At 43.8% G+C, this 13,240-nt stretch overlaps 1 protein-coding gene across 2 annotated transcripts in view; it reads right to left on the bottom strand.

The window, feature by feature from the left end:
• Positions 1 to 2,714: 2,714 nt before the first annotated feature.
• LOC113248896 (olfactory receptor 10V1-like) overlaps positions 2,715 to 13,240 on the bottom strand; it is a 62,286-nt gene continuing 51,760 nt past the window's right edge. The window contains exons 10-11 of one of the 2 annotated variants that reach the window (XM_057317615.1): positions 12,106 to 12,714; positions 8,002 to 8,428 (exon numbers count right to left, since the gene is read on the bottom strand). In XM_057317615.1, the coding sequence (XP_057173598.1) occupies positions 8,085 to 8,428; positions 12,106 to 12,709 (948 nt within the window). In that variant the 5' untranslated portion in view covers positions 12,710 to 12,714 and the 3' untranslated portion in view covers positions 8,002 to 8,084. Of the gene's footprint in view, positions 12,715 to 13,240 lie in introns of both variants that reach the window. The other variant, XM_057317614.1, reaches the window with a different exon arrangement.

Below are 13,240 nucleotides of genomic sequence, written 5' to 3'. Positions count from 1 at the left end.
ACTCTCATGAAGGTCACCAATGACCTCCAAATCATTGACTCCAACAGCTACTTTTTTTTTTTTTAAGATTTTATTTATTTATTCGACAGAGATAGAGACAGCCAGCGAGAGAGGGAACACAAGCAGGGGGAGTGGGAGAGGAAGAAGCAGGCTCATAGCGGAAAAGCCTGATGTGGGGCTCGATCCCATAACGCCGGGATCACGCCCTGAGCCAAAGGCAGACACTTAACCGCTGAGCCACCCAGGCGCCCCCCAACAGCTACTTTTGACTTGATCTGCATCGCATTTGAAGCTGTCAGATACTCCCTACTCTTTGAAATTCCTCACCCGTAGCCTCTATAATGCTATTCTACCCAGACTCTCTTCCTACCTCTCTGGACACTTTCCCATCTTTTTTCACTTTTCCATTTCCGTCACTTTCAGAGACTGCTCTTCCTCTTAGTAATTTGCCAAAGGAAGGTGTTGTTGTTATTCTAGGTCTGCTCCCCAGATCCACTCTCCACCTTGCTCTGCCCCATGCAAGGCTAGTCACTAGGGACTGTATTAGCCAGTCTCCCTCCCTCCGTGGTTTCTGGTTGAATTTGGTCAATGAGAGGCACTGGCAGGAGAATGAAGAGTAGCATAAAAAGCACTAGGGTACTGGGGCACCTGGGTGGCTCAGTCGTTAAGCATCTGCCTTCAGCCTAGGGCGTGATCCCTGGGTCCTGGAATCGAGCCCCGCATCGGGCTCCCTGCTCTGCTGGGAGCTTGCTTCTTCCTCTCCCACTTGCCCTGCTTGTGTTCCCTCTCTCGCTGTGTCTCTCTCTGTCAAATAAATAAATAAAATCTTAAAAAAAAAAAAAAGCACTACGGTACTTATCCTCCCCCCGCGCACGCACACACACACACACACACACACACACACACCATACCACATCTCTTGCAGAAACAAAAACTGACACTTAACCTTTCTTCCAATGATGAAGCAATTCATGATACCACAGTAAGAAGGGGGAGGGGACCACATTGCACCCTGGGTTAAAACAAAACAAGATCGCCCTGGCTGGTCTATGGATGCCCCAAAGAATGTATTTTTACTGTTTTTGCCGTGCTGATGTCTGAAAATGTGTCATGACCTTTGAAAATACGATAATCGGGGGCGCTTGGGTGACGCAGTCATTAAGCGTCTGCCTTCAGCTCAGGGCGTGATCCCGGCGTTCTGGGATCGAGCCCCACATCAGGCTCCTCCGCTAGGAGCCTGCTTCTTCCTGTCCCATTCCCCCTGCTTGTGTTCCCTCTCTCGCTGGCTGTCTCCGTCAAATAAATAAATAAAATCTTTAAAAAAAAAAAAAAGAAAGAAAATACGATAATCGTGTAAGAATGTTATTTTCCACCATACACAGAATAATACAATCTTAGTAGTCTTGCTGATTTGCAGTTTTATCCTTTGACTATTTGTTAGGTTTTTGTGTCTGACAAGCCAGTCTTTTTAAAGTCTAACACCCTGCATGCTTTGCAAGCAAAGTGTTTTCCCTTCCTAAATGCATCTGCCCCCGCGGGGTCATCTGTTTGGCACAGCCTTACGTAGGGTAGGAGGGCTAGGAGATGGCTGGAATCATGGTAGGAAAAAGTTCATCAGTTTCTGAGAGTCTTGTTCCTTGAAATTTTCAAATCCTTCTCTGGGAGCAAGAGTAGGAGCGCACACCTGCCTGCCTCTCTCTCTGCAGAGTAAGTGAGGATAGTCAGCACGTCCTCTACCCCAAATATTTGATCTCCGTGAATTAAACACTAAGGGGGCAAACAGTTATAGGAAAAGGACTATTACTGTAACCAGGGGTCTCACCATTCCTAAACAATGTGTTTGCTTCTGCGTTCACTTGCGTATTTCTGTCCCCTCCATGGACTGTAAGCTCCATGAGGGCAGGACGATTGGGTCCCATTCTTCATTAATGCCCAAGACAGTAGCACAGTGCCAGGCACGTTGTAATTCTGTATTGACATGAACACTGGAGATTTACTGAGGCCCTATCAATGCCAATGACTGATACTTAGTACTTTTGAAGTAGAAATAGTAATCTTCATTTTAGCACTCTGATACTAAGCATATCCTTTCTGGAGAGATAATCAGCTGTTTGTTTTTTTTTTTTAAGATCTATTTATTTATTTTAGAAAGAGAGAGTTGGGGGGAGGCAGAGGGAGGGAGAGAGGGAGAGAGAGAATCCTCAAGCACACTCCCCACTGAGCACAGAGGCTGACAAGGAGCTCAATTCCAGGGCTCAGAGATCATGACCTGAGCCAAAATGGAGAGCTGGCAGCTCAACCGACTGAGCCACCCAGGCACCCCAAAGATAATCAGCTGTTTTCAAGAAGTGATTTAAGATGTCATATGCATTGGGGCACCTGGGTGGCTCAGTCAGTTAAGCATCCGACTCTTGATTTCGGCTCAGGTCGTGACCCCAGTCTTGTGAGATTGAGCCCCAGCCATTGGGCTCTGTCCTGGGCATGGAGCCTGCTTAAGATTCTTTCTCCCCTCTCCTTCTGCCCCTACCTCCCCCCCCCAAAAAATGATGTCATATGCTCTGAATCAGTACTCCCAACATTGAAGGATCTACCCTAAGGAAGTAGCCTGGAATATGGAGCCAAATGCACAAAGATGTGTATGATGTGCCTTAATAATTCTTTATAAGGAAACAAAACAAATGCTTAACAAAAAGTAACATTTCAGTCACTTGGGGTATATTCATATGATGAACTATTTATTATATTGCCATTAAAATTGTTATAATTAAGAGGTTTAATAAAGTAAGAAAATGCTTATAATATGATGTTAAATGAAGAAAACAAAGAGGGAAAACTGCATCATAGCACAAACCAGTTATGTTACCAGCATCAAGGGCAACAGTAAACTCTTAATAGTTTTTTAAAAGGAAATGGGTGATTACTGTTTTCTATTTTTTTATTACGATATGTTATTCAGCATACAGTTTTCTTCGTGCTTTTCTCCACTTTTTGAATTTTCTTCCAAAAATGTGTTTATTTTTTTTAGTTATAAAAATTTGATTGATTTTCAGAATTCTCATTTGAGAAGCAAGGAAATTGAAGTTATATAACAGCCAGTCATTGTTGGAACCAGGATTAACATCCAGATATGGCCACAAAATCTGCACACTTACCAAAGATAAAGACCAAGATTGTGCTAAATCTAGGTATTTGTTTATATGTTTGTTAATTTCCAGACATATCACATTCTTGACTTGGGCTGAGTTTATCGTTGTGTTCCTTCCCTCCTTTTCCTCTTTTCCTTCTTTCCTTCCCCTCTTTATTTTTCTTTATCCTCATCCCTTCTTTTTTAAAAAGATTTTATTTATTTACTCTAATGAGAGAGAGAGAGTGCACAGGAGTGGGGGGAGGAGCAGAGAGAGTGAATCTCCAGCAGACTTTCTGCTGAGTGCAAAGCCTGACGTGGGTCTCCATCTTTCGACCCGAGAGACCGCAACCCTAGCTGAAACCAAGACTCAGATGCTCAACTGACTGAGCCATCCCAGCCCCCACCTTCATCTCTTCTTAAAGCCAACCCTCTAGATTTAGCTCCTCATTCCAGCCCATCAAGATCTTACAGAGAATTGCAATTCTTTGTTCCAACAAGTAATCAATTTCTCTCCCATTGTCATCTACAAATTTAATGAACACGTTTCTCAAAGCTCTAACTGGTCTGATGCCCAGTGACAGCTATATTAGATCAGATGTTGAAGCCACATGCCCCAAGCAATATCCCTCAATATCGCCCAATATCCCTCAAAATTTTCTTCAGAACATCAATAGGTTTTCAAAGAAGTTTTAAAGAAAGGCTCTCTGTGTAGAATGTCTTAAAAACTACAGTGAATTCCACGGCAATACACAATCACATTGATTACAGAAGGGGTGTTCAACATTCCTTAGATAAGGAATTCTAATTCTCATTCCTTAGATTCTCCTGAATTCACAACACATTCCCCACACCCTTCCCCAGACACACACATTTCTCTCTAATGGACACATATACGTCATCCTACTTGACTATTAATTCATGTTTCCCTTTTTGGCTTAGCTGCAAGGAAGCCCAAAACTAAGTTTTATATTCACCTGCTTATCATTCCTCAACTCCAGTAACTCCGTATCTGTTTCACTCTTACCTTTAATATTGTGCAAGTGGATTCTGATCTTACTGTAGCTAGGGTGTTATTAGAAAGCACTCTATTTTTAGAAGCATTGAAAACTAAATAAATATATTATACAAACAAAAAATTATTCTTGCCTTTTGTGTCTTCATCCAAGGTATTGACTGGTGAATGAGAAATCTCTCCACTCTCCACTCCCAAGTTTGCTCCTCCTCTGGGGTCCTCTTAATGGTATAAAAATGACAATCCTGTGAGCTTGGTTGTAGTTAAACGTTCTCTTTCATTGTCCGCTTTCTTCTGCCTTTGCTGATGCATAACTCCTTGCTACTTGAAGGTTGAATCAGGGAATTCTAGCTTTCTCCTTACCCAGGAAATAAAAACCCTCAATAATGTTGCATCTTCTTTGGTGAGTCTCTTCTGTGGTAGCAGTACTGCTTCCAAAGACTTGGCGAACATTCATGGAGAGAGTCCTTCCTCTTCCATGAAACCTTGGCGTACTCCTCTACCTTCTTCCCTCCTAGGGTGTAATTAACAGCACTGTTCGTGCATTTGCTTGTTCAACAAGTATTTATCAAGCATCTACTATCAACCAGGCACTGAGTATGTAACTCAGAAACTGAGATTACACTATATTATTTGGGTGTCCCAACGAAGCATGTACCCCTCCAACAAGGAGGCTGGATAACTCTTTCTCACCACTCTCAGGCAACCTAGGAAATTGGTCACACTTCAAGAGAGAGGCAGACTTATTCTCTCACCCTCAGCAGGGGACTATTTTGAAGATTTGTTCATTGTTAGAATTGTTGGCATAAACAGTGTCACTTCATTTGCTCCAGGAGATGGCACAAATGTTCCAACTCATTTGTAATTCCACCCCAGGAATCCCCTCACAGGACTGGGGAATCCCAAGGTCGGTAGCGTTCATTGGTCCACTCCCCAGGGTCTAGACCATGCAGCAACTCAGTCAGCCTGGTCTTCCTTTACTCTGAGCCTTAGCTTTTGCCTGGAGAGCCTGGCAACCACATGCTTCCCTGAGGCTGAACGAAGCCCACAGTGGAATCCTCTTCTCAACAATCTCGGGAATCATGGAGACCGACTCTCCGAGAAACCCCCCAGCACTGAGGGGAGCACACATCCAGACACTGTTAATCCTTCCCTGCTGTGTCTTCTCAAGGGAAAAGGGGTCTTGCAGAGACAGAATTCTGGGTTCTCTCTTAGCTCTCAGTTCTTCTCATCTTATTTCTGGGGAATTCTCTGCCAGCTTTGGTTCAATAAAGCCCCAAGAGGCTAGCTTAGCTCTTTACTTGACCATCCCCTGTAGGTCAATGTTTGAACACAAATAGGAATTGTTTGGAGACTTGATATTCTAAACTGGTTTAATTGCTACTAGACTTAGCTATATTCTAATTATTGCTTAATTTTTACTCTCCAAGTTTGAAAGAGCTTAAAAGATATACAGTTTTAATTTATCCAAGTAGAGACTCATTTTGTGCACTTAGACAAATTCTAGGAATCCTTCAGAACTCAGCCAAGTGTCACCTGTTAAATGAAGCCATATTCTGATATACACCCCTTCCCTTACCCACCTCTAAAATAGGAAGAAATCACTCCCTGCTCCATGCTCTGTGGCGGCTTTGTCCCCACCCGAATTACAGCATCTATCACTCTGTACTGTGTTTATTATATTACTTGTCATTCCATCCCCACTACATAGGTCCTCAGTGGGAGCAACTAATTCAAGTAGGTATTGCATCGCATGGCGTAGTGTGGGGCACAACCCTGAGATCATGACCTGAGCTGAAACCAAGAGTCAGACATTTAGCCGACTGAGCCACCCAGGCGCCCCTAAGTTGTTTTATACCAACAGTTGATAGTGATCCTGGTTAAGACTTTTATAAAATGTAGAAGAAACATTTCCCAAACTCCAGGCATTAATGAAGAGTCTTCATGATCTACGTTTTATCTAGTTACTGGTATGAATTACTTAATGTTTTTCTCTACTTAAATTCAACTTACTTTTTGCTACATAAAAACATGTATTATACCAGTTCTACTTTGTAATCTCTCATTTTTAAGTAAATACAAACAATGCCAATTAAATGCTGGTTCATGTGTCACCTAAAACTTTCCTTTTGAGAACCAGTAACTCTGAAAACCCTGTGAACATTGTTAAAATGAAGGCCTGCAGGGGAGTGTATGTGTGAGAGAGAGAGAGAACTTGGCAGGAGGTTGTCAAAGCAATCTGGAAAGACAAATGCAAAACAATTCCTGAAACACAATCACCAGCTATTCGAAAGTCTCACGGTATCTATACTGAACTGGGACGTGTTTCAGAAAAGAGAAGGGATCAGGTGGCCCCTCAGAGAAGGGCCAGCAGAACCATTCTTTTGCTCTAGAGCAGAAGGTGTGAGCTGCGGCCCACAAGCTACCAACAGGCGGTGGGTGGCCTTCAGGGGGCTGCGCTCACGGTTTCATTGCCTTGTGGAAAGCCCCAGAATGCCACGCAGTGGACCAGCTGCCATGCTTGAGTTGGGACTCCATTTCTTTGGAGTCCAGAACTCTTTCCACTGTAGCCAGAGCCACAGATGTCTCTGAGGGACGTTGTGGGCAATGTGGCAGTAGTTCATTCATGATTTCTCTCAATTCCATTCCTCTCTCTCTTTCCATTTCTTCCACCTATTTTTCTCTTATTTTTTCCGGCAACCCTAACAATGGTTTTTCTCTTTGCCAAATTTAATGTGCTTGTGCCTTATAGGTGTTAAATAGATACCATCTTTAAGAAGCTACGGAGAGAAAAATCCACTGACTCCTTAGCAAATAGCACCAGCCTTATTAGCCTTGAGTCATCTTCTTATCCTTCTTCTAGAATCAGACTCCAGGGAGTTTGGAAAGGAGAGTGAGCGCATTCAAGAAGGCCATGAAGCGATGTCTATGACCAACGTATCTCTTTCCCCCGATGGTCTCTTTACATTCCCCCGTGATTCACTGAGTGCATCCAGCTGATCCCAACTTTCAATCCGGTTCTCCCACAGGCAACCACAAACCACAGTAGGCATAGTTGGCAAATGTGTCTCTATGGGACGAGGGGGTCAGTGAATCTTGCTGTTGATAGAGAAGCCCTTGACCTTCATCTTGACCTACATCTCACTTCTTAGGAAGAGCAACCAGAGAGATGCTGTAGCAAACACTGCATGGCCCTAAAGCTCGTTTTCCTTGCTCAAAGGAGAAAGAAAAGGAAGGGAAGGAAGGGAAGGAAGAGAAGGAAGGGAAGGAAGAGTGATCAGTGTTTAGGGAAACCCAAACTCTACAAAGACTGCTCTATGATAGAACATCCCAGATAATGTGTTTGTGAATCTTCAAGAGGAAAGTAAAATATGCACTTTTCCCATGCTTAATTGTCCAGGACATTTTTTCCCATGCCATCTGAGGGATGTGGGCCTTTAAAAGTGACCACCATTTTGGGAAATGCTGGTTTATTCTAGAAAAGAAAATGATACCATTTCTCATGGCAACTCTTGTTCTCAGTAGCGTTTGAGAATCCTAAGATCTTGGTGCTACTGGAACTTGGCACATTTGCCCTCTTAGCATGCAGTCATCTAAATAATTCAAATAAATTTTAGGAAAACCAAGAAATGGATTTTGTTTCTAAGGAGGAACAGAATCCAAATGAGACCCAGGTTGTCTGCTGCAGTTCGCAAAGTACGTTCGTAGCCAGAACCTCACTGATGATCCTTTCAACAGGCCTTCCAAGCGGGCTGACTTCGCAGATGAAGACACTGTGCCTTCACTGACAGAACACGGACACGCAGAAAGAGAGGAAGAGTTAGGAATTTAAAACAATTCCTGAAATTTAAGTGTCTTCCCCTTTGGCTTCTAGTCTTGTATAAGTTTCATCCAATTTTTTTCTTATGTAGGAAAAACTGCTTGATCAGGAATATCCAGAAAGAGTCAACGTGCTCTGAACAGCCAGAACCTTGTAATTTCTTTTTTTAGAGCACCCTTAAACAACTCGTTTCTCATGCTGTAGACCAAGGGGTTCAGCACAGGGGTGATGAAGGTGTAAACCGCAGACACTCCCTGGCCCCTGTCTGGAGAGTAGCTGGAGCTGGGGCACAGGTAGATGAGGCTCCCGCATCCGTACTGCAGCAAGACCACAGTCAGGTGCGAGGAGCAGGTGGAGAAGGCCTTGTGCCTCCCCTCCGCCGGGCGGGTCTGCAGGATGGTGGCCATGATGAAGACATAGGAGACAGTGATCAGCAGGAAGGGGACGATGAGGATGATGACGTTGACCATATAACTTGTGATAAGTTTCATTTATATTTCATGTTAACATTATAATACCTTACTGGTCAATGTTTAGTGCTTCATTTCTACAATCCCTTGAGGTGGGTTGACTTGTCCAAGTTTGCACCGCTGGCTAGTGGCTGATCTGGGATTTTAAACCAAGACTTCTGATGTCCTATCTCAATGTCTTCCATCAATTTTCATGAACAACAAGAAGAGGATCTGGGGGTCCACACGGGCCCACCTAGGGCTGAGTTACAGCCTGCCTGATATTTTTAGTTTAAAAAAGGAATGTTTTCTTAAATAACTACCTTCTATAAACTAGGTAGGCTGTCGAGCATGGCTTAGTTAGTTCTGGCTGTTAGAACAACGTGCCAGATCCTGGGTGGCTTCTAAGCAACAGAAATGTATTTCTCACAGTCCTGGAGGCTGGAGTCTGAGATCAGAGTGCCACACGGTCGGGTGAGGGCCCTCTTCCACACTCTCGTTATGTCCTCACATGGTGGAAGAGGCTAGGGAGTTTTGTGGGATTTCTATTAGAACGCTAATACCGTTCATGAGGGCTCCACTCTCATGACCTAATTACCTCCAAAAAGTGCCACTTGCAAATACCATCACATCAGGGATTAGATTCAATATATAAATTTTGAGGGGACACAAACATTCGGCACATACTAGGCCACTTCCTTTGCATAGCTAATGCCACTGGGAGTCATTCCAGTAGGTTCGGACCAGTGAGTAAATAAAATCAAATTAGAATATAATGCCATTATTTTGTGCTCTTCAAGTCTAATTCCATTGGAATACCGTTATGAAATTGGAGCATGCTGATGGAGGTGTAATGAAAGACAAGAAAATCAATCATGTCTAAATCTTGTGTAGTAAGCACATAACTTCTTAGCTCATTATTAATGCAGAATATATGTATCCCAACTCTTGGATAAAAACAATAACTAGGAACTTTCTCTTCTCCGATTCCTATCCAGATCCTGGTTGAGTAAAATTGTGTTTGTGGAGTACTTCCTGAAAGACATGCTGGTCAATCAGGCTCTAATAGTTTAGATTTATTCCCTAAAATCAAGTTAGAAAATTTGAGAGGTAGATCCTGTTTTGACCATAATCATCCCTCCTAGAACTGTTTTACGTGACTTGAACATGTCACACCATCAGCTTACATGGGGAATTAACCCTAGAAAATTCATGTCATACTTACTTATGTTATGGTGGTTAAGGTCACAGGCTCTGAAGTCAGAATGTGACAGCACTCACTAGCTGTGTAATCTTGGGGAAATTACTTAACCTCTCTAAGCCTCAGTTCTTTATGTGTAAAATATGGATAATAATGGTACCTATCTTATAAGATGTTGTGGAAATCAAGTGAGCCAATGTGTACTAAGCACCTAAACAATGTCTGGCCCATTATTCAGTGCTCAATAAATGATAGCTAGTGTTATTATTGTAATTGCTGGTATGTTGTTAGATATGCAATATTCTCCTTTGAAAAATTGTGGAGAAAGATTCTTTTACATCTGAGATTTAACCCAAAAAAGTGTTAGATTTCTCCGTATTTCTACTATATATTATTATATGAACTCTGAATTCTCCAGCTGAATTGTATTTTATTCTTTTCCTCAGATACTAGAAATCTCAGATACCTGTAGGAGACCATTATATAGACTGCAGAGAGCACATGGTTTGCATTTCTGCATAGAATTTCACTACTATCTTTTCTAGAATCCCACCTAAATTTTTCCTTTACCCCCATCTTCTTGCCTATGTGTTTTTAACATTTGTATCAAAGTATTTTTAAGCTGCTTCACACATTTTGTGGAAGCATATTGGAAACAATAAATTAAAAGTAGAGAAGTAATATATTAATTCCAGCAGACACCATTGCTATCAATAAATATCTGTCGAATCTTCACACAAGCACAGCTAAAAATACTTGGATGCCCCAGGAATTCTTGCCATCAGGATTCCATATTCCCCCCCTTTCTCACATGTAACACAATCAGATATGGAAGGGTCTGGTTTTAATCACCAAGTGCACTTGCAACTTCAAGAGAGAATGGGATTCTTTCTTTTTCTCTGATCAAGGAAGAGGTCTTGGAAATACCTTTCCCTCCTCTCAATCCTCCATCTAGTCTCCACCACCAATGTCCCTAACAGCCCTGCTCATTGCCTACGATAGCTTGGGGTTCCCCTGTGATGGACCCATCTGCTGCAATGAGAAGCTGCTGACCTTACTGCTTTGGGAAGGGCTGATTGGACCAGCAGGAAGGCAGGACTTGGACAATTTAGTAAAAGCCCTTCAAGAACAAGTGACAGAGGACTTAAATAAATAAAGATCGTGGCTTCTTCTGTATTTTCCTATTATATTTTCACACATCCATATTCTCACTGGACCGTCCATCCAACCCCCTTAAGGTAGGAAGGCTGTTGGGGTGCCTGGGTGGCACAGTCATTAAGCGTCTGCCTTCAGCTCAGGGCATGATCCCAGCGTTCTGGAATCGAGCCCCACATCAGGCTCCTCCACTAGGAGCCTGCTTCTTCCTCTCCCAGTCCCCCTGCTTGTGTTCCCTCTCTCACTGGCTCTCTCTCTCTCTGTCAAATAAATAAATAAAATCTTTAAAAAAAAAAAAAGGTAGGAAGGCTGTTGTTATCACCATCCTCTCTTTTATGTAGAGGCAAGGTTAGGACTCAAGTTTGTGGCTGGACCTTAAGGCTAAGTACCCAGCACTTACCAGAAAACACGAAGAAAGAATAAGCCATTTCTTCTACCTGAGGGGCCTTGTGGACTTATTATAAAGGCAATGCCAAAACACACGAAACTTAGTTATATAAAAAGAAGTGTGATTTAAATCAGTGAAAAGAGAAAGATCGCTGTCAGAGAAGTGGCCGGACAGACTTTATTAAGGAGGTGGGTCTTGAGCAGGCAAAGAGAAAGGTCAAAAGGCATTCGAGTACATGAATCCATTGGGCCTGCGTACCATCAGGGATGTAGGCTCTTAAAACAGGTAACAGGACAGCATCCATTGTATCAACGGCTACTGTGTCTCTATGTGTCCTTCTCCTCACTGACACTCCTGTCCAGTCCTTACTCTAAGCCGTACGGTGAGAGAGGAGGCTGGCTACGTGGGCAGGGCCGATCCAGGGCTTCCTCACCGGAATCCACTAAAAAGCAGAGGAATTCGCACTGATGAGCATTTCACAGGCTGAGACAGCCATGGAGACGGTTATCTCTCCACTCCTTCCTTTTTGCTTTGGAGCTTCCTGTCCTTCAGATCATGCCCCTACTCCTGGTTTGGGGAGTGTTTATCCTAGGAAGGAATATTTTTCTAGGAAGCTTTCCTGAACCAGCACGTTCTTGCCCTAAGTCTCCTTACTGCCTCAGTCACCTCTTGATTCCTTATGCTATAGATCAAGGGGTTTAGCACTGGTGAAAAAAAGGTGTAGACAACAGACACTGCCCGGCCCTCTTCTGGAGAGTAGCTGGAGCTGGGGCGAAGGTAGATAAGGGTGCAACTCCCATACTGCAGGAGAACCACGATGAGGTGGGAGGAACAGGTGGAGAAAGCCCGGCGCTTGCCCTCAGCTGAATTCATCCTCAGGATGGCGGCCACGATGCAGCCATAGGAGAGGCAGATAAGGAGGAAGGGGATCGCCACGGCGGCCACACCAAGGACATAGAGAGCAGCCTCATGCACATGCGTGTCTGCACAGGCCAAGCGCGTGACTGCAGGCATGTCACAGAAGAAGTGGTAGATTTCATTGGGCCCGCAGAATGGAAGGTGGCAGATCAGAATGGTCAAAGGCAGTGACAACAGGAATCCCAGCCCCAAAGAACCTAACGTCATCTGCCCACAGAGCTGCCGACTCATGATGAGGCTGTAGTGCAATGGATGACAGATGGCCACGTACCTGTCGTAGGCCATGACAGCAAGCAAGACACAGTCAGACCCTCCAAGAAGGATGAAGAAGAACATCTGGGCCCCACAGGTAGGGAGAGAGATAAGCATCTGCCCCATGGAAAAGATGCTGGCCAGAGTCAGGGGAGCGATGTTGGTAGAGTAACCAATCTCCAGCATGGCCAGGACAAAGAGGAAGAAGTACATTGGGGTATGGAGGGAGGGATCTCTCCAGATGGTGAGCCCAATGGTCATGTTCCCAACAAGACTTCCTAAGTACAACAGCAAGAGGGCCACAAATATGAGGGGAACCACCGCTGGGTCTGTTGAGAAGGGCTGGAAGTGGAAGTAGACCCCTCCAGTCTGGTTTTCCTCTTCCATTAGACCTGGTACAAGGAAAGAAGTCAAGGGAAAAGTGACTCTCCGTGTCCTTGAGCCTGGAACCAGCCCAGCCACGTTAAAAACACTGTCTACAATCCCTGAGTACTTATCCTCATTGCTTCCTTCCGAGTCCAGTTAATGTTATCTCGCCTGGCCACTGCTTACTCTACTAGCTGTGTGACCTTGGAGAAGTTACAGACTTCAGCGCTCTCCTTTTAAACGCAGGGAGAGCCTCACACCCACCTCCGAGCTGTGGTGAAAATTAAATGAGATCCTGTGCCTAAAAGTGCCAAGGCTGATGCACCCAGTAGGTTCTCAATGGCGTTTCCTATTTTCCTATGTCCATTCTTTCCTTGATTTTCATTCTTTTATATACATATATGCAAATATTTCTGATCATTCACATGCCTCTTTAGTACTCTGATTATCCAGTTACCACAACAACATCTTAAAAATACATATTTGGGGCGCCTGGGTGGCTCAGTCGGTTAAGCGTCTGCCTTTAGCTCAGGTCATGATCCCAGAGTCCTG

This window comes from Ursus arctos, unplaced genomic scaffold (genome assembly GCF_023065955.2).
Source record: "Ursus arctos isolate Adak ecotype North America unplaced genomic scaffold, UrsArc2.0 scaffold_23, whole genome shotgun sequence".
Lineage (NCBI taxonomy): Eukaryota > Metazoa > Chordata > Mammalia > Carnivora > Ursidae > Ursus > Ursus arctos.
Note: the sequence above shows the minus strand (reverse complement) of the source record. Positions and strands in the feature narration are given on the sequence as shown.